Below are 20,419 nucleotides of genomic sequence, written 5' to 3'. Positions count from 1 at the left end.
CAAAACATGACTGTTCTTACATTCGTATGGTACCAGTCCAGGCCAAACAGTTCCGCAGTGGCTCAGGAAACTGAGGTCGTCATTTAACCAACAGTAATGCGTTGGTCCTGTCAAATAAATGGTGTGGTTCGATCGTCCTAACAATAAGTCAGCCGTCATGACACGCTCTAATAAAGCCAAGTATACCGGAGGTTCTTTGGAATGCTTTGTAGAGCCGAGTACATATGCTACAAGGAAGCTCAAGAGCTCGCTGGAAAGACTCCGCATCGACATGATGAATGTACTCATGATCCAGACTCTCACTATGGTCATATTTGTCTGGACCAAAGCATTTTGTACTATCTCCTCGGAGAAAAGCCCTGCAAGGCTCGCAAAACCTCTGTTGGGATGGTGTAGGCAGCCTCGTGGTCGTAACTTCTGATGAATACTGAGAGGTATTCAATGTAACAGGAGGCAGGCGGGGCGTCTGATGAGCATCGCTCATACTAGCGACGTGCTTAACAGCGAGTCGGGCTTCCCTAGATAGTATTGTAGTCTTGGTTCGATGGTGGTAGAGTGAAAGTAAGGCGCAACCCCTCACCTGCGCATTGCCCAGGCGACGACGCCACCGCGCGCTGGCGCTTGCATGACCAGACCAACCATGAGTATGTGGTATTGATCGAAAAATACCCAATGACTGTTTCCATACAAATCAGGCTCGAGCAGACCCAAAGACACGTTCTCCGTCCTCATGGAGTATGTATCGTACAAGATGACGAGAAGTGAGCGCTGTCAACTGAGATTGCTACCCGGCTTCTCGCGACAGTCATTCCTAAAAGCCTAGTACCACGCACTCTAAACAGAGAGTAAGCTACGCATGAATTGATTGAACATGGAAGCGCGTCTTTGGCAAGCCATAACGTGCTTGACGTTCGACGGTGGTTGCGTCATTCCGAGGTTGCAAGGATGAAAGCAGAGCACTGGCCAGCGAACGAGTCCAATGGCGCTAAGTTTGTCTAATGCTCACTCCACCACAGTCACCACTCTTCACCACGACCATTGCACTCGACCACCGCGTCACGGACTCCCGAAACATCCTCGACTACATTTTTCAATCGCTCAATACCTCAAAATGAGTAACTTTGGAGGCGCTGGACTTGGTCAAAAGGTCATCAGGCCAAATCCGTAAGTTCTTCCCTCAACGCGCCAGTCGCATTGTGCCATCAGATAGACACACAGCACATATTTACCTCTTTCTGTCTTCCTACGAATTCTTGCTGACTCTCAATCCGTTCCAGGCCAGAGCGAGGCTCGTTTCCTCTCGATCACGACGGTACGCGAACCCACCCTCGACTTATACATCCTACCTACCTGTCCCGCTTACCTTGGCCCGCATCCGTCATTGAGATACATACAGAATATACTGACAGTTCAATTCAGGCGAATGCAAAGAGATCATGCTCTCGTACCTCCGATGCATCAAATCCCACCGCGGGACCAACGACCCCGAATGCCGCAACCTCTCCAAATCCTACCTATCATGCCGTATGGACCGGTACGTACACCAAGCTTTCCTTCTCTCGGGCTATACTCTACGCCTTCCTGTTACACACACATTGCGAAATATTCCTTCCGCTCTCCGTTCCAGAGCAAGCGAGGGTGAAGACAACGGCCCTCATACCACCAGATTATCCCGACAGCCTCCGGAAAGAGTCGCATACACTCTCTTTTGTCCTGCACGTTCTTATGCATTTGATAAGAGTATTGCTGACCACTTCTGTGCTTACAGGAATCTCATGGCTCCTGATTCGTTTAGAAACCTAGGCTTCGGCGACGACAGTGACGGCCCCGGCTCGAAAACTCCTACGACCACCTCGTCTCAAACGTCGCAAAAGTAGACCTCGTGGGGTACCAAATGCCGCATATTGTTGGGGTGAGGAGGGTGGTAACCTCATGGCCAACACTTCGGTAGCATCCGAAGAACCAAGTTCACGCTACCATTGCGAATACAGTCTCCACTCTTCCTGTTGCGCACCCTCAACGTCTAAGCCGATGCACCCGAACCCCGCGAGTGCCTGCCTTGCGCGCCCTGCAGAAAATTCGGCTGATAGGTTACATTGATGGGACGCCCCGCATCCTGCCTGGTGATGCGCAAGATGAGACGTGGGGATGATCGAGGTACTGGGCGCTGTGGGGCTGGTATCGATGTTCGCGAAGAAGTTCGGTGAACACAAAAGAGCAGAGTAGACCAAGACATGCAGATGACGGCTGTCAATGACAGATGCTGTAGACACGGGGAGCGACGGCGCGACGCACAGGCATCACAACAGATCATACGAAAGACAGAGCGTTGCAGATAGCACAGCATTATCTGAGCCACATCGTTCTCTGTGGGACCTGACAGAATGGCGATACGAATACACTCCTTTTACCGTTACCATACTCTTACAATACCCCTCTCCACTGATCGCCATCTCCTGTTCTCCTGCGGTGGCGACTATCTCTTCCTTACCGATCTTCAACTGAGACCTGCAAGTCATCCCCCACAGCCTAGATTCACTGCAGATCGGTAGGTGTAACCGTTGTACAGCCGGTTAGCTAATACCGCCGATGACTTGACCCAATCCAACGAGAATCAACTCGTACCAAACATTGCTCTCCTGTTCCCTGTCGATGCCCGGCTATCGGATCGCGCACTGAGACTTGCTGTACGATGGTCGGCTAACACACGACCGAGTTCCTTTGAAACGGTGTGGTCGCGCTGTGACGTCGTCGGCACATTAGCGTTCTCAGTTGCTGAGCGCGCAGGAGACGGGATGGCGTTTGGACGTTTAGACATTGTACAATGTGGCATATAGTTTGCTATGCGCGGACTCCAGTTTCAAGACAAAAGTGCGTTGACGTTCCCAATGTGGAAGTTGAGTAAAAGTGCTTTCACATGTCAAAACCCTCATCCTGAGTACCAGCAGCCGGGGTCGCGAATACTACCGGCATAATAGCATATACTATCATATCACACTTGTCGTTATCAACTTCAACGATCGACTATCGACTAACAGAATGCTAACCCATTGCCGCTGCATGCGTAAGCACGTTACACAACAGATGTCAGTACCGATTCTAACCACCCAGTCACAACCCCCGTCCTTGATCAACCGAAAAAAACCCTGGTCACCGATCGTACTACCAACCCCCCTCCTCTCGCCTCCGTCCCCCCTCCACTCCGCTCCGTTGAATACTGCTACACAACTTAGGCACGCCATAATGGCCGTAGTTGGCCGTGTAGCGATATTCGCCAAAGGAGGTGGATCATGCTGTCGTTGAGTCTCTCTGTGCTGCATACAGGCAATCAACTATCATGACACCCCACCTTTCCATTGGACCAAGAGGAAGATGGAGGGAAACTCTCCTCACATAATGCAAAGAATCTCTCTCTTGCGGCAAAAGTTCCCACCAACCGAAACCATGGCAATCCGACAATGACCGACATACAAACGAGCAAACCCATGCTAATGCCCATGCGTATGCAAGTGATGAATGTTCATATCACATATATCCACCCCTCTCTCATATACCCTGTCCCCTCCCCCGCTTCCTGCCGGCAGATCACCCAGTTTACCATCATTGTTTCTTCCCGCCCAACAACACTACGATCGGTCTGTGTGCCAAATACCTAGGACAGACAGGGGAGAGAAAGTAACAAAAGGAAAACGGCCTCCAGGCCCGTGACCAATTAAAACAAAAGCAACACTCGGTGCCCCCTCTCCTTTGGTATTCTGACTTACTGTCCAATCAATCAATCAGCTGGCAGACTGTGGGGTGGGAAAATATGCAGGTAACCGTATTACCGCTGGACAAAGAAGGTTATTGAGAAAATCGTTGTAGTCCATACTAGGGGTTTTTTGTTTTCTTTTTTTGCGGCTATGTCAAAGAAGAAAAAAAGGAGGATGACGGGAACTCTACGACACTGCTCAATTTACCAGTTACCCGCGACAAGCAAGCGATAACAAACAAACAACTCTCAATTCAATTCAACTCATCCCAACACCAACTTACATTGCCATCTCCATCTCTCCTTTCCCTTGTTCTTTCTTTCTTACAGTCATCCCACAGCCTACATGCATGCATAACAACCCAGCCATTCCAACTTCCCCATGTTACCATATCACCATTTCCCCATACCCTCCTAACCATCCATCCACTCACAATCTACATCTTTATTTCCTTCCCTCCTCCTCCTCCTCCTTCCCCCACCACCCGAGATAACCGAGCACTCTAGTCCGGTCTCACAACAAGGCGTAATCCTTCGTCGGAAAGTTAGCTCCTCGCTCGGATATGTACATGTCTACTATGAAAGTTGCTTTTACCCCTTGTGCCCCTCCCTCCACCCCTCCCCCTCCACCATCAGCCCCATTCCGCGGCAAGCAAGCAAGCCGCCGTTGAAAAGATGGCGCAATATGCGGGTGTGACTTGACCTTTTCCTTTGCTTATTTCTGGACTAGCAGCGAGCGTCGTCGTTGTACAAGATCTAGCGCTAATCCTCTATGCTGAATGTGGCGTTGATGCCCGCGGCTTGGGAGACAAGAGTAGTCCAATGAGCACGGTTTGTGTTCTCGTATGAGCGGCGGGCCAACGTCAATGGCACTTTGCTTATATTGTTGCAGATCATGGGCGTTGTGAAGCTCTAGTCTGGCAGAAAGAAGACTTGGCTTTAGTGTGCTGAACAAGGCAAACTGCGGCAGCTCGACCAGTTTCACTTCATTTGAACAAGTCAAAAAAGCCATATTTAAACATGTGAGATGAAATTGAAGCTGGAACCAACCAACCTATAACGCGCCCATAAGCTAGGTAACAGAACGACAAGTAACAAGAAATCTCCACAGGCCCCATCATATCCATAGCCAGCATTATCCGAACGTCTTCTGCATGTCCATCATTCTCCTACTCTCCTCCCGCAACACAATTCCCCACACCATAGAACGCCAACAATCCGAAAACGCGCCGACCATGCTAACGAGGTACCTTCCTGTAACCAAAAAATTGTGACTAAAAAAGCGCAAGGGTGATGAGGTGCGAAAGCTACAGATAAAACAACGCCACTTGCATGCGAAATGAGACAAGACTAAATGAGAAAAGTGAGCGAGTCGTCAGAGCTGCCAGAAAGGTGTGGCCATAGCTATTGTGACAGGTGAGACCGCTGTGTACGGAGTGCGTGCCGAATACCGGAGCGACCAAGGCCTTTGTGCTCCGGTTGGATAGGCTACGCTCGGGTTATGATGAGCGGAAGCCAAGGTGATGATGTGCCACGGAGGGGTAGAACATATTATGCAACGAGATGGGAAGTGCTTGATGCAAGCGAAAGCTTCATCCGTCCTTGGCCAGCAGAGACGGTATGCGAAGAGCAGGCTCAAGGGTGATGATCGATGATGTACCGAGGAATGGTCCACCGGTCTGAGGCGCCTTTAGCCTCATTGATGTAGCTCTAGCGTATGCATCAAGCAAGATGCAGGAACGGGTGCGGGGTATCGCGGGGTATCATAGTGAAGGAATCGACAAAGAGATATGGAGACCGGAAGAATTGGGTTATCTGACATGCTTCAGATCAGCCCATGTCCATGCCGTACTCATCCTCTTCTTTCAGGCTGGTCCAGTACTGTGGCTGATTCGATCCAGAACCGCTACCAGTGCTCTGCATGCCGGGACTCAGGCTTTGTGGAGATACGCCGCTAAGAGGCTCACCAGCCAAGTTGGTGTGCTTGGGCACTCGGAGTCCGGAACCTGGCCCTCGCGAGTATCGGAAGGTACCAGAGCCATTCTTCTCAAGAGCCTCGAGGATTTCAGTCTTCATGCGCTTCTCATCTTCCGTCTGCTCAGTGACCCACTCTTCGCCAGTGGCTTGTTGGAGTCGTGCAGCTAGCTCGTCACACTCCTGTATCTTCTTGGACAGCATCCACATGAGATCGCGAGTCCAGCTGACAGCGCCGTTGAGAATGTCTCCTTTGTTTGGTCCCTTGTCCTTCTCCTCGATTGGCAGTCCTTGTGTGATGTTGCCAGCAGCCCGCCTTCCTTGGCCACCAGCAAGAAGTGACGTTGCTTGTGGAGGCGACATACCGCTGGCTCCCATAGTAGGTGACAAGGGTCCATTGTTGTTGATGTGCTTGCGGATCTTCTCGTCCTCGAGACGGTGCTGGGGTACGAGTCTGGACAAGTCGTGAATACGCTCATTGATATTGTCGCGTCGTCGGCGCTCGACCAAGTTGTGAGACTCCCGACGTCGGCGCTTCTTTGCGTCCGCGTTCTGGCCAATGTCGACCTTGGCGGGGAGTGAGTTGTGCTTGCCCGAATGCAAGACATCGGTGATCTGTTGGTGGTGCAGACCACCAGTATGGGGCGACGCAGTTGGTGAGTCGATCCATGAATGCGCACTTCCAGGAGTGCCATCCCACTGGCCAGATACGCTCTTCTGGTGGCGATGCATGTTGGTCATGATTGGCTGAGTAAAGTTACCAGAGTCTGGAGTGCCGAGGTGGAGACCGGCCATGGCAGGGGTCTTGGGTGACATGGGAGTGCGGCTGTCACTACCAGTCCGGCTCATGGTGATTCGCTGACGCATGGATCCACTCGGCATGCTGCCAGGGAAGTTCATCCTCTGGGGTACTGATTGGTACTGGTTGAAGTCAAAGTTGCCAGGATGATTGAAGGGGCTGTGAATGGGTAGGTCGTCCGGTGTGTTGGAATAGATCTGGTTCATGCTTGTGTTGTTGGTGTGGTTGTGATAGTAGTCTTGCTGGCCAACCTGCTCCTGTGCAAAGTTGTTGAAGCCTGGTTGCTGGTCGAAAGTGCCCAGAGATTCAGCAAGCTCGTCGTCGGCAATACCAGCTCCGCCTTGCGTGTAGCTGTTGGTACCAAAGTGGTTACCCATCATGCTCCCGCTCATGTTGAGCTCGGAGGGGTTGATGCCGTTGGCGTTTTCGTGCCCAGAGAACTGAGCGTTAGCGTATTGGTGGTTCATGTCGAGGCCGTTGTGCCCCAAAAAGCGGTTGTTGAACGACATTTCGTCGACCTCTTCTTTAATGTATGTTTGAGGTGATCCTGTGCCAGTCATGTTGAAGATATCAGCGTCTAGCACGTCGTCAGAGGGAGAGTCGAAGCCAAGGTCCAGCCTTGCAATCGGCTTCTGAGGAGAGTAGGAAGAGGGAGGAGTGAAGAGAGCGTCCGCTTGAGGGACAGTCAGTATTGTCTCGTAGTACATGATAGAAATTGACGCTTGAAATGACGAAAGAGGAAGTATGGGGGGAGAAGTTGATATAGGAGATCTGGGTTCACTCGGCAGACGTTCTCATGACAGTGCAGAGCGGGGAATGTCACAAAGGCGTACTTACTAGGCTTTGGCATTACTGTGGGTTGCAGTATTCCAGGAATGTGGGTATGTGAGGCCGAGGGCCGATGCTGGTGCCGAGTGTGAGATCTGAAACGATCTGACGTCGGCCCAAGCAAGTGACTAAGGAATGTACTCGCAAGCTTGCAGGATGATTGCAGCACGAGGCGTTCTGTGTCCCTTTAAAGATCCTGGCAGATGCTTGCTATTTGATGAGCACAAGGACAGTGCGAGCAAGCCTCTAATCTGGGTCAGAGAGCTATTGTTTGTCTGTGCAGAAGATGTTAGCGCTATGGCTCTTATGCAACAGTCGTCGTTCCAGGAATATGGCGGGAATTATCGCTTACCGGTCTGGAACCTGCTACGGCTATGAGCGGCAGTGTTCGTGGCTGCGGTTCTGTAGTCGAACTGAAAGGATGTGTCAGCGCACAGTCCAGCAGTCTGAAGTGTTGAGCGGTTGAAGGGGTGGGTGCATCAGAGTAGTGCACAGGTAGATAACCCGCAAGGCGCGCGACGGCGAACGACAGCCGTGCTGCAGCCCGGCGCTGTGGGGATGGTGGTACAGAGGACAAAAGCAGCGAAACAGTCGCACACGGTCGCGGTATGGCTAGACCTGGTGTTGACGATGCAGGCTGAAGCGAGGAGTGGTGGTGGCAGTGGTGGTGAAGAGAGGGTAACAGCAAAGGAAAGAGCAACCGGGCGCTGACTCACCTCACGATTGAGAGGAAGGCGCAATGGCAATGGCAATGACACCTGCAACACTCGGTCTCTCGGCTCTGGAGAAATGGAGTGAGGTCGCTCGAACGGCTAGCTACTCCGGTGAGGAGACAGCAAACTTGGTGGTTGAGGGTAGTCGTAGTGTTGGTGTATCAGTGTGGGGCGAGCAAGGGGTTTGTCTTGTTTGTCGAGGTGAGGGGCGAAGGGTCGTCGTCGTCCAGAGAGTCGAGAAGTGAATAGATGGAGGCGACTCGTTTGTGCGACTGGCGTGGATGGTGGTGGGTAAAATACCGGAGGTGGGATATGGAGATGGATGTCGGGGTATATGGCGGGGAGGGATCAAGGGTGGGATGTGGGCTGGGAGCCGTGGACCAGGAAGCGTGGTAGGCGGGCTGCAGTGCTTGTAGTCTGCGCGCCTGTATGCAGCACAGGCTGAAGATATTCCGCTGGCTGCAGCGGCTCTCTCTTGAGAGCGAGGACGGGGCAGCTGAAGCGAGTTGGTCGGTGTGGGAGGGCCCTAAGCCGGAAGGCGGTCAGAGAGGATGGTGTTGCTAGCGCTTGCGCCAAGCAGCTATTGGCAATGGCGAATCAGCCTGTTATCCGCGGATCGCAGGCCAGCAAGGGGCGTCTGTACGGCAAAGCAAGTCGCGGCTAGCGATGCAGTGAGGTAGCTATGTGGTTCGGAGAGACAGCAAGGGATGACGTGCTGCGGCGTACAGAGGCAGCGATGGCGGCTGTGGAGGAAGCTCGGCCCGCAGTGGTCCGCAGATATATTGTATGGAGAAGTCGGACACGTCTGGACAAGATGCTGACGGACATGCAGTGGGTGGGACTACTAGGCAGGAGAGGAATTATTGGACGCGGCACGGCAGCATAATATACACTCGAGTTGACCTGGCGGCTCTTTTGCCATGCTCACCCGCCTTACGCTGCGTGTGGCTCTGCCTGTTGCCCACCCCGGTCCTGCGCCCACCATGCGAGCAAGGTGTGGCCTCTTTTGGTCACGACGAGTTAATCATGTCTCAGCTACCCGGTTTTGGAGCAAAGCTGGGTGAGGGCGCGCAATGTGACTCACTAAAGGACAGTCGGGCTCAGTATCAAGCGTCATTCATTCTCGAGGTCTAGGGAGACATGCTAGACTGGCTTAGCCGAAGTGTCCGAGAGGGAGAGAGAGTGTGTGTGTGTGCGTCTACCTGAAAGCGTCGACTAGCCATGTCGCAGCGGGAGACGATCGCGCGCTAGTCGCTAGGACGCTAATCGACGGCCGACCTTGACTGATGTGAACTGAGTCTACTACTGTCACCGTATACGACCGACCAGCCCAACCCTCTCTACCCAGCACCCGGAGAGTTCCTTGCTGTTCCCCTCGACCAATCAGCGCCCTCACGGTGCTGCCCCCGGCCCATCGCACCGTCCGCTACACCTTTCGCGTCGCCCATCGCACCTACCGCACCCTTCGCGGCCTCGTCACAAGCCTCGCCCATCCGTCGTCCTATCTGAGACGCCTGTTCCTACACCGCAGGCAGATCATCTGCACGAAATCCTCCGGTCCGTTGTCGCAGTAGTTGCAGTTGCACCGAATCGAACAAACCGCTGCTGTGTCCTGTTCGACACTTATCGACACTAGGCAGCTGTGCCCTCCCTTCCAGCCACATCCTGAATCTCTGCTAGACAAGGGTCGACGGCAGCTACCTGGACCCGCATATCTTTGTGTCGCCTGCTGCGGCTTCCAAGGCTCGAAGCTCGCACCTCACGTCTTCACTGTTACCCTTACCCTAATTCTTTACCATGGCCTCCGCTTCGTTCCGCGACTCGATGAACTCTCTCGGCTGGAGTAGGAGAGAGGATCCCGCCCCCGTCAACACGGCGCCGCCCTCATTCCTGGGCCGCATACAGAACCTGAATCCCTTCGGCGAGGGTGGCTATGTCAGACTCCCCATAACAGAGACCAACCCGGGCGCCCCTCTCCCAGCGCCCTCTCGGCGAGAGGAGGAAGAGGGGTGGTTTGCGCGTAAGTCTACGTCTTCCATTACATGCCGCGGAAAAACACCTTCACCTTGCACGTCCACTCCCCCCGCACACTATATGCCCGCGCACTACAACACTCCAGCTGTGGCGCGTGATGTCATCAGACGACGACGTTCTGAGACTAGTCTCACCGCACAGCCATGGTTCTTTGTCTTCCATCCATGGACATCATATGGCATTCTTGAAATGAGCATCTGTCTAGTTGTGGAGAATATCCATAATTCCTCTCATCAACGTGTCATCTGCCCTTCCGTCTGCCTTTGCACCAATCCGGCCGCGCAACGACCGGCAATGTGACAGCAAGGGAGTTCCTGCGTTACCACCTTCGGATGCAGGACCATCGCATTTCACACTGCCCTCTCCCTCCCTTCTTGACTCATGCTCATTGCGCTAACCACTACCTGCAGTGAGTCGGTGGGACCGGCTGCTCGTATTTGGCGGCCTGCTGCTCGCTGCCTTGGCAATGTTTGCTACGTGCATTGGCCTGATGTTCACGCCTGTCTTCCTGCTCAGGCCACGCAAGTTTGCCATTTTGTAAGTTCTCAGCTCGTCTTGTCTCTGTTGCCTCTCGTATCCAGTCAAAAGGACGCCCTGCATGCAGCCTGCTCGCCAGTGGTGAGATCATACAAGGCGGATAGGCACTGGCACATACCGTATGCGTCCTTCGGCACGGCTATGCGAACTCATGCAATCTGCAATGTCTCCAAGGATCGCATGTTTCCGCTCACCGACTGCGGACGTTGACCTGGACGAATTGCGTCGCTTGACTCTCTAGCCACCGTGAGATCGGCACTGGACCCTTTGTAGCGATCATGCGGGTCCAAGGTTCGGCGCGCTGCAGGGTGCAGACAGCCTTCACGTCTAGTCCAGACTCTACCTTGCCAAGTCGTATGCACATCACCTGAAGGACGTTAGCGCTAACAACCATGGCCTGATTGCAGATGGTCCATGGGAAGCGTTCTCTTTTTGGCAGCTTGGGGTGTCCTGATGGGCCCTATTCAATACCGTAAGCAAGCCTCATTCCTAAGCCAACCACCATCATCACCGTTGCTGACACTCCCACAAAGTCCAGCACCTCACCTCTGGTCCGAGGCTTCCGTTCACGGCTGCTTACTTTGGGAGCATCGCTCTCACACTGTTCTTTTCCCTAGGTGTAGGTTCAAGTTCTTACCCCAGTACATATGATCCCTGCGCACATGTCAACCCTTGTACATGTCATGGCTGCCCGAAAACGAACATCCACCTGCCCCCCCACGCCAGCCCTTATCGATTATCGTCTCCATACTAGCTCATGTTTACTGACGTTGTCCGCGTGATTAGCTCCACAGTACCATCCTCACCTTTGTTGCGGCTATTGCCCAACTAGTATGTCTATTATGGTACATCGTCTCGTATTTCCCGATGGGCTCGACTGGTCTACGGTTCGCTGCACGTTTTGGCGGCAACCGTGTGGCTGCTTGGATGAACGACTGAGTTTCTTCTTCTCCCTTTCCTCCCATGCATCACGAGTGTCACGTTGGATATCGTGGCTATGCGGCGCTGTACATACAAAGAGTGTCGACGCAACGCAACGCGCGTCGGGAATGTTATCGATTGTCAGACATGTCTGCCAGAGCGATATATTGCCTCTTGACGCAAAAACAATCGTCTACAAGGATGCCTCCGATACACTTGTTCCGAGCCCATCACGTTGCCTAGTCACGCACACGGCGTTCTCTACGACGCTCTCTCCCGCCCTGTGATTGATCGGTTGGCCACAGAAGATGTGCCACACCAAACGTCGCGAGCTTCAGAATGAGCTCGAAACGGGCGTAGACTGAGGATCTAGCGCGTTATTCAAAGGAGCGTTTCATCGTTTCATACACTAACCTATGGCCACATTTGCATTACCAAGCCCGACGCTCCGACTGCATGCTTGACTGGACTCTACCAAACCTGTTCATTTTCATGTTCAATATACCTGTTACATACATTCCAGTTGCTAGTTGGTGACTGACTTGATTTGGCTTCTCGCGAGGTTGTTTCTTGTCTCACACGCGACGCAGCGTAGCCTATCCAATCCCATCAAATCAGCCTCTCGGATGTTTGCGTTGATCATGCTTACCTTGTGGCGAGTTCACTACAAAGCAGCCAGCCTTATCTCACCAAGAAGCCGTATTGCTAATCCGACTGGCTCTTGCTCTTACTCTGAACTTCTCGTACGAAGTAGTGCAATGTGAGCAATTTGTCCGACCGATCAGCGCAGGGTCGCGATCAGCAAACCATAAAACCATACACCTTCCCTCTACTGCATACGTCAAAAAAAAGGCGCAGACCAGTAGACAGTGCCGATCACAGATCGTCCATCACGAAAGGCAGGGTCCCGCAACTCCCGAGAATGCACCGCCTCGGTCTTGGTAGTCCTGTCGCAAGCAAGAAACCGCAAACGCTGCGAACGGCTCTGACACCATCTTGCGCGTTCTAACGAGCTACGAGTATGCTTGCTGTTGCATCGCGCAATACCTCCTATGGTAAGGGTATAGTGTGAGTGGCGGGGCTAGGATTTAGGGTTTGGACTGGTTGCGTATTTGACATGGTGCTTGGAACATGACTCTGGGTGTTCTGTCGGGTGATTGCAGAATGCATGATTTGCATGCGAACATGATCGCATATCGCGCGAACGATAATAAAAGTTTGTAAAATGGAGGTGTAAGGATATAGCTTCTTGTTACTTCAAGGTTCATCATTCTCTCTCTTTCTTGCGAGGAACTAGACAAGAGGCAAGTTTAACGAACAAGGCCATCAAGCGGTCTAGGTTCATCCATGGGGGATGTGGTGAAGCATCGTGATCTACAGATACCTGTGTACCAAACAAACAAAAATACACCCGAGTCTTGGGCTGGGAAAGAAGTGGGCGTGGGCGTTATTATCGCGATGGAAGTTGTAGTGGTGTAGGGACGAGACAGGGATAGGCATACCCCGCATCGACCATGATTGCGCATGGCATGGGCGCTTACGCACAGCGCGGCGCATTTACATGTAAGCCACAATAACGTGCGACGGGGTCGAAAGCAGGCTGCAGGGTGGCCGCTGGGCGCGTTTCCATACACTGCTCTCCTTCCGCACACAGTAGTAAACAGTTTGGTTCGATCTCAAGGCTAGTACTTAGCACTTGCACGCTTGATTGCGCGAGGCGTTTACTTGCTTGCTGGAGCGAGACGAGGCGGTCAAGAAATGACAAGGAACTGCTCAGTAACATAGGTTCGCGTTCTCTTATTGGGCGGGAAACGCGGTTCCGTTTCTAACACCTCTCACGATCGCACTAGTTTGGTCTCGGAGCGTTTGAATTAGAGCATATGAGAAGAAGCAAAAAAATTTGGTTCACCATGAATGAGCGGTCAGTCAAGTACTATAATAATGACGACATGATGTCATTCCGAGACGACGACGGGCATGAGGCTTGGAACTAACAGCATGGGTACACTCGGAAACAGAAGAGCAACAGGAATGATAGGATTCTCGGTATTCGATGCCGATGGAGGTGTACGGTTTTGCGTACTTGGTGTTGGATCATGTGTAAGGACAGTGCGGAGATCGAGGGTAGTTCTGTCAGTGGATGGTCATTTGGGCTTCTTTTGTGGCGAAGAGTGGTTGATATTCGTAACGCGAACCAAGAGTAGGTGTAGTGTGTGGCTTTGACTAGAGACGGAGAAGAGAAGTTCCATGGACGCGTAAAGGACGTGGTTATCGGGTTATTAGACGCGTCGTTGTCTGACTACTATAAGCCTCGCTCGCCTCACGACGGCAAGGCCACATATTACTGGACCGGAGCGATGTTGCGGAAGATTCATCAAGTATTCCATCTACTCTACATAATTCTAGACCGAGCAACTGCTAACAGTCGTGTGTACCACACAATGTTGACGCTGTCGATATCCAGATTGAATGTAGTGTACTTCTGGATCTAGACTACTGCGAGCTCAGCTGCTCCGTACCACGCGGTCCAACTTCGACCACAACCCGATTCTAGAATTCGCAGACGAACAAATAGTTCGACTGGCGATCTCATGCAAGTTCAGGAGAGTTATCACAACGGGTATGCAAGGTTGGTCTCCTCAGCTCTTGGGGGTCATCTTCGCATCGAGAATAGGCGAAGTCCGGTTGCAAGACCGATAAGCCTTCGCGAGCATAGGGCTGAACAGGTTTCATTGTGGCGCTGACGTTTCTGGACTGGTATCATGATGATGGATGGAACGGGAAGGATGATTGTATTGATGGTGTGTTGCATAATCTTCTTTGGGGTGGTCAGACGGGGAAGATGCGGAAAGGAATGCGACGGGAGATTGTGACTGTGAGGAATCACGTTATTTTCGAACTGTGCTCTATACTAAACCATGCTTCGAGACCTTCGCTGCGTTGTCACTGTCGACTTGATGAAGAATTAACATGATCTCGTTTTGGCGACAGTCCTGACTCAGGTACCTAGGTACTTCGTAGATTGAGTCGCATCGTGGGGCTAAGCGAAATCCTCATGAGCCAGGAATCTGGGGAGGATTCTCTACCTAGCCATTGTGCATACGGCGTAGCATGTCTAGTATCGCGAACTTCTTCATGTATTTCAAAAGTCGCTATTGTGCAACAACTCGACTTGTAACATCAGTAAATCACCACCAAGCCTAAGACAGCCGCCTTGCCGTTGCTGACTATGTACTTACAAACTTCTTTACAAGCAAAACCATTGCTCCACTGTAGGGTAAAATCAGCGAATCGGGGCCGCATGAAGTCCGCTCTTTCCCGGAGTCGCAGGGCCGTGGAGCTACCCCTCTTCGACCCTCATCGGCAGTTGCGCATCTCACTCCCAAATCAACCTCATCGCAGCGCACAGCCAGGCATGACGACGAGAACTCGTTTCGGAATCATCAATGATTGGGCAATGTGCCGATAGGATTCGTAGGGAGGGGAACTTGGTGACCGGGCATTCCATCATGCACGATGCGGCTTCCTGCGACGTTGTGGGGTCAGCAAGTGTGGGGTCATTGTGAAGACGATGCACTTCTTTTGACGCCAGACTTTCTGGTCTACCAATATCTCTCTCCAAGATAATTTGCACTGTCGCAGAGAACATACCTGAGCCTAATCATCTGGTCTAATATCTTAGTCTCACACCGATCTTGTGCAACACTTGGACTGAACGGTCACGAATACAGTGTCATCATGCCTGAACCACTCAAAGACCCAAAGGAGTACCAGAACATCTTCCACTGGGCAGAGACGCAGAAAGATGGAGCTATACCTTCATTTGGTACCAGGAAGAACGACCCATATGAGGTGAGCTGACATCTTGCCATGTCCAAGTTCACTGCTGACAGTTCTTCTGTAGTATCAATCTGGGTTCGGAAATAGCTTTGAATCAGAAGCAGTGCCAGGTGAGAATCGCGTAAATCCGACTCTCGCGACGAGGGATTGACCGATATCTCCCAGGAACTATCCCAAAGGGCCAAAACAACCCCAGGAGTGTCAGATTCGGACTATATGCGGAGCAGATGACTGGTTCTTCTTTCGTCGCTCCAAGGCATCTGAACAAGAAGGTTGGCTATCTGAGCAGAAGAATGGATATTGTTGCTGACGCCTCGATTAGGCGTACCTATATAGGGCGCGTCCGGCCGTTGCGCATCAAGGATTTGTAAGAAACCCTTCTTGGACATTGGCTATGCCCCTTTACCGATGTTGTTGCCCTGCGGGATTCACCTCACGTCATCGATGCTTAACTCCGGTCAAGTCATGCAAGGGCCAAACTGGGGTTGCATGGTCAGATGGATAGCGCGGCCAAACAACGAGGCGGTCACTTGGTCCATTTGCTGACAAAAGCTCCAGACGGATCTCCCCGACAACGAAGACACCGAGTCAAACTTCCTCCCTGTGAACAAGCGTGTTCATGTCTCTCCTACACAGCTTGCGTGGCTTCCGTTCGATACTCCCACCGATGGCGACGTTGATTTTGCCTCGGGTCTCAAGAGCATTGCTGGTTCTGGCGATCCTACGCTTCGCGAGGGTTTAGCTGTCCACACTTATCTTTGCAATGCAAGCATGAACAGGAGGGCAATGGTAAACTCCGATGGTGACTTCTTGATCGTACCTCAACAAGGAGCACTGGATATCCTGACTGAGTTTGGACCAATGTACGTGCAGCCAGGCGAGATTTGTGTTATCCAGAGAGGACAGCGATTCAGAGTCAAGGTTGAGGGACCAACACGCGGCTACATTCTGGGTGAGTGGTATAGCCAATCTTATACGAGCAGACGAGAAGCTAATTAGAGCAGAGATCTGGGGCTCGCAGTTCCAGCTTCCTGAGCTCGGTCCCCTCGGCGCGAACGGACTTGCCAACGCTCGAGACTTTTTGCACCCGATTGCAAAGTATGAGATTGAACAAGAATCCTGGGAGATTGTGTATAAGCTAGCCGGCAAGTTCTTCGTCAGCAAGCAAGAACATTCGCCCTTCGACGTCGTTGCGTGGCATGGAAACTATGTACCGTACAAGTACGATCTGACCAAGTTTGTCAACGTGGGCTCGATCTCGGTTGATCACATTGATCCTTCAATCTTCTGCGTTATTACCGCACCTTCACGCGACCCTGCGGCACCGCTTGCGGATTTTCTTATTTTCAGCCCGCGCTGGGATGTGGCGTCGCATAGTAAGTCGTCAAGATTCTGGGTGTGCTAAAGATGCTGACTGGATTGTAGCCTACCGACCGCCATACTACCATCGCAATGGAGCGTCTGAGCTCATGGGTTTGATCTACGGCGAATATGCAGGCCGCTCCGATGAGTTTCAACCTGGAGGCATTAGCTTCGAGTGCGGCTTCGTACCCCATGGCGTTGCCTACGAAGAGTTCAAAGCAGCTAGCGCAGCACCGCCTCCCGAGATGCAGATCTCCAAGGGCGCTATTGCGTTTATGATGGAGAGCTCCAGAATGTTCACCATTACCGACTGGGCTTGGAACAGCAAGAAGAAGCACGAGCATGACCCAAAGATGTGGGATAATCTGGTAGACAACTTCTCGAAGCACAAAGATGAGGTTGAGAAGATTTTGGCGCAGGGCGTGAAGAAGCTGTGATAAGGTTATGTAAGGTCAAGAATGCTGCGCAGTAACTTTTTTAGAATCTTGGAACTATCCTCGCAATGTACAATGAATGACAGATATCATGCATATTCTGCTGATGCAGATTTCAAGATGGCGATGCAATGGAAAGGAATCCCTCTCAAACGGGCTTAGTGCCGTCCCCGCGCCGCGGAAGAAAGCCCCTGCCACAGCCACAAGTGATCTCATCGCGAACGGGCCAAACATTTCTAGAAATGACTCCCTATTGACTTCAACGCGACTGCGCCTTTGCCTGCGCCCTTTCCATATCTGTTCTTGCAATTCGAGCCTGGTAAGGAACGCCCTTGTGCTCATCCAATGTTGACTCACCGCTACTGCGCACTTTGTCTTGCATTTCTGTTTGCTGCCTGACCGACCGAATGATCGCTCTTAAAACATTGTCCCCGCTTGCACACATTTGCATTTCACCACGCACCACTTTTCGCTTACCCGTAGCCTCCCTTCAGACATCCAGTCCACTGCGAAACTTTGCTCGCGCCTCACCTACTTCTCGGCGCACCTTTCGAACGACCGCGATCATGGCGCACCGCGATCAAGCACCGTATGCGCCCCAAGATCCCAAAGAGATTACCAACCTGGTTCATGCTCTCGAAGCGCACCAGGGCAAGAAGGGCAATGGCGGCTTCTCGGTCAAGAAACACACGTTCTCGCTACCCAATGGCCGGACCGTCGACTCATGGAAGATGAACGATTGGGACTACAAGAAAGCGAACCTTCCAACATACGCCCGAGGACTATTTACATACAAGAACCGGGAAGGCAACTACGAGATTGTCACAAGGGGGTACGACAAGTTCTTCAACCACGGTGAGATTAGGAAGACTGAGTGGAAGAATGTGGAGCAACATACTCAGGGTCCATACGAGTTGAGTGTCAAGGAGAACGGCTGCATCATCTTCGTGTCTGGTCTAGATGATGACACGCTATTGGTGTGCAGCAAACACTCGACTGGTCCACGAGGCGACGAGCTTAGCCATGCCCAGGTAGGTGAGCAGTGGGTGGAGCGCCATGTCACGAGTGTGGGCAGGAAGAAGGAGGATCTTGCCCGGACGCTTCGATCCATGAACGCGACGCTCGTAGCTGAGCTATGCGATGACGATTTCGAGGAGCACGTCTTAGCATACACCAAAGACCAGGCTGGTCTTTACATCCACGGCATCAACCTAAACCTGCCCGAGTTCGCGACGTATCCCGGCCACCTCGTTGACAAGTTCGCGGACGAGTGGGGTATGAAGAAGGTCACATACGTAATGGAGAACGACATCAAAGAAGTCAAAAGGTTCCTGGAGAAGGTCGCAGAAACGGGCAACTACGAAGGCCGCGACACAGAGGGTTTCGTCATCCGCTGCCAGGCACGCGAGTCTGAGGGTGCGCCATATGTAGATTGGTTTTTCAAGTACAAGTTTGAAGAGCCGTACCTCATGTACCGCCAGTGGCGTGAGTGCACAAGGGCTCTGATCGCTGGCAAGCCACCACGCTACAAGAAGCACGAGGCCATCACCAAGGAGTATCTAGACTTTGCCCGACGGCAGTTTGCCCAGAACAAGGACCTGGCAAAGCAGTACAACGCGAATCATGGCATCATTAAGATGCGCGACGACTTCCTCAAATTCCGCGGGACGACTGGTGCAGACATTATCAGGCAGGAAATGCAGAACGGGCCCGTCGAGAGCAAGAAAGCGGACCGAAATATTGTGCTCGTTCCCATTGCGACGATTGGATGCGGAAAGACGACTCTAGCTCTCGCTCTGGTGAAGCTGTTTGGTTGGGGTCATTTTCAGAATGATAACGTCAAGGCTAAGAAGGGACGTGGTCAAATCTTCGCAGACACCATCTCTTCTTTGCTAGTCACAAATCCCGTCGTCATTGCCGATCGCAACAACCATCAGAAGCGCGAGCGGGATCAGATTATCAATGATATCTCGAAAAACGTGCCTGACGCCCGGTTCGTCGCACTGCACTACGTTCACGATCGATCCAACTACGACCGCATTCGACAGGCAACACAGACGCGTGTGCTCGATCGCGGAGACAATCATCAGACTATTCAAGCAGGCTCGAAAGGCAGGGATGAGATTGTCCAGATCATGGAGGGCTTCATGTATCGCTTCCAGCCAGTCGACCCTTCAGGCAAGCCAGACGATCTATTCGATCTCGTCATCGACCTGGACCCGACCGTCGACTCGCGCGAGAATCTCGAGACAATCATTGGCAAGATGTTCGAGACGTATCCCGCCCTATTCGCGGGCAAAGACATGCCAACTGACCCCGATATGGACGCTGCTATCCAATGGGCCATGAACGACTACACACCCGACTTCAAGATGGACCTCTCAAACAACAAGAACGACAAGAGGGGCAACAACCAAAACCAACAAAACAGCCAACAACGCGGAGCCAACAACCAGCAAGCTCAGCCTGCAAAGCCAAAGAAAGCACCACGCATGGAATACTTCTCCGTCCGCCTCGACACTGCTCGCATAAACTCCATCCTCGATTCCCTGTTCAACGACAAAGACGCAAACACCGCACGCATGTACAAGCAACTCAAGCAAACCCGGCGTGTGCAGAATGAGTTCCACGTCACTCTCATCCACCGCGCATCTGCGCCCCAAAACCAAGAGTACTGGGACAAACTCGGCAAACTGCACGACGCCTGCCAGAAGACAAACTCGAGTGGCGCCTGGGAGCCGGAGCTGGGTACATGCGACGTCTTACTTGAGCGGGTGGTGTGGGACGATCGCATCATGTGTTTTGTTGTCAGGTTGAATGGATCTAGTACGCTACAGGTAGATGATGGCGCGGCGGGTACTACGACGACGGAGGAATTGTTGTTTGAGACGGTGAACCCCATGGCGCATGTCACGGTTGGGACGGCGGATCAAAGCATCAAGCCCATGGAGAGTAATGCGTTACTCCAGCGCTGGTTGAACGGAGGGTCTGGAGGCGATACGGGAATTGGCGAGGTTAGCGTTAGGGGGAGCCAGGTGATTAAGGGGAGTGTGAGGGGTGTGCTGGGTCGGTCGTAGGTTTCGGTTTTTCGATGGGGGATCAGAGTGTGAGCTCTGGACGTGTGGGATGAATCGTTGTTAGTGGATTACGATATTATGAAGGGTGTGGGGTTGGATGTTTTAGTTCAAGCATAGATACCTGACAGACATGAATAATGGAAAAAAAA

General features: G+C 52.3%; 6 protein-coding genes across 6 annotated transcripts; 4 read left to right on the top strand and 2 right to left on the bottom strand.

The window, feature by feature from the left end:
• Window positions 1-1,111: 1,111 nt before the first annotated feature.
• Window positions 1,112-1,877, top strand: AA0111_g11356 (hypothetical protein; the record flags this gene model as incomplete). Its single annotated transcript, XM_028645211.1, has 4 exons — window positions 1,112-1,164; window positions 1,278-1,312; window positions 1,420-1,534; window positions 1,769-1,877. The coding sequence occupies 4 exons, from the start codon at window positions 1,112-1,114 to the stop codon at window positions 1,875-1,877; spliced, it is 312 nt and encodes a 103-aa protein (XP_028501036.1).
• A 3,704-nt stretch (window positions 1,878-5,581) lies between these two features.
• Window positions 5,582-7,374, bottom strand: AA0111_g11355 (hypothetical protein; the record flags this gene model as incomplete). The annotated part of the gene is made up of 2 exons (XM_028645210.1): window positions 5,582-7,197; window positions 7,362-7,374. The coding sequence occupies 2 exons, from the start codon at window positions 7,372-7,374 to the stop codon at window positions 5,582-5,584; spliced, it is 1,629 nt and encodes a 542-aa protein (XP_028501033.1).
• A 242-nt stretch (window positions 7,375-7,616) lies between these two features.
• On the bottom strand, window positions 7,617-9,050 carry AA0111_g11354 (hypothetical protein; the record flags this gene model as incomplete). The annotated part of the gene is made up of 3 exons (XM_028645209.1): window positions 7,617-7,627; window positions 7,705-7,765; window positions 8,994-9,050. 3 exons carry the CDS (start codon window positions 9,048-9,050, stop codon window positions 7,617-7,619), a joined length of 129 nt encoding a protein of 42 aa, XP_028501034.1.
• An 812-nt stretch (window positions 9,051-9,862) lies between these two features.
• On the top strand, window positions 9,863-11,575 carry AA0111_g11353 (hypothetical protein; the record flags this gene model as incomplete). The annotated part of the gene is made up of 5 exons (XM_028645208.1): window positions 9,863-10,085; window positions 10,510-10,636; window positions 11,044-11,108; window positions 11,170-11,255; window positions 11,423-11,575. The coding sequence occupies 5 exons, from the start codon at window positions 9,863-9,865 to the stop codon at window positions 11,573-11,575; spliced, it is 654 nt and encodes a 217-aa protein (XP_028501038.1).
• Window positions 11,576-15,295: 3,720 nt separating this feature from the next.
• Window positions 15,296-17,196, top strand: AA0111_g11352 (Homogentisate 1,2-dioxygenase; the record flags this gene model as incomplete). The annotated part of the gene is made up of 7 exons (XM_028645207.1): window positions 15,296-15,409; window positions 15,462-15,507; window positions 15,563-15,669; window positions 15,720-15,764; window positions 15,956-16,349; window positions 16,402-16,773; window positions 16,823-17,196. 7 exons carry the CDS (start codon window positions 15,296-15,298, stop codon window positions 17,194-17,196), a joined length of 1,452 nt encoding a protein of 483 aa, XP_028501039.1.
• A 563-nt stretch (window positions 17,197-17,759) lies between these two features.
• AA0111_g11351 (tRNA ligase 1) lies at window positions 17,760-20,270 on the top strand (the record flags this gene model as incomplete). Its single annotated transcript, XM_028645206.1, has 1 exon — window positions 17,760-20,270. One exon carries the CDS (start codon window positions 17,760-17,762, stop codon window positions 20,268-20,270), a length of 2,511 nt encoding a protein of 836 aa, XP_028501037.1.
• Between the last annotated feature and the right edge of the window lie 149 nt (window positions 20,271-20,419).

The sequence above is a fragment of the Alternaria arborescens genome, assembly GCF_004154835.1.
Source record: "Alternaria arborescens strain FERA 675 chromosome Unknown contig_48, whole genome shotgun sequence".
Classification (NCBI taxonomy): domain Eukaryota; kingdom Fungi; phylum Ascomycota; class Dothideomycetes; order Pleosporales; family Pleosporaceae; genus Alternaria; species Alternaria arborescens.
Note: the sequence above shows the minus strand (reverse complement) of the source record. Positions and strands in the feature narration are given on the sequence as shown.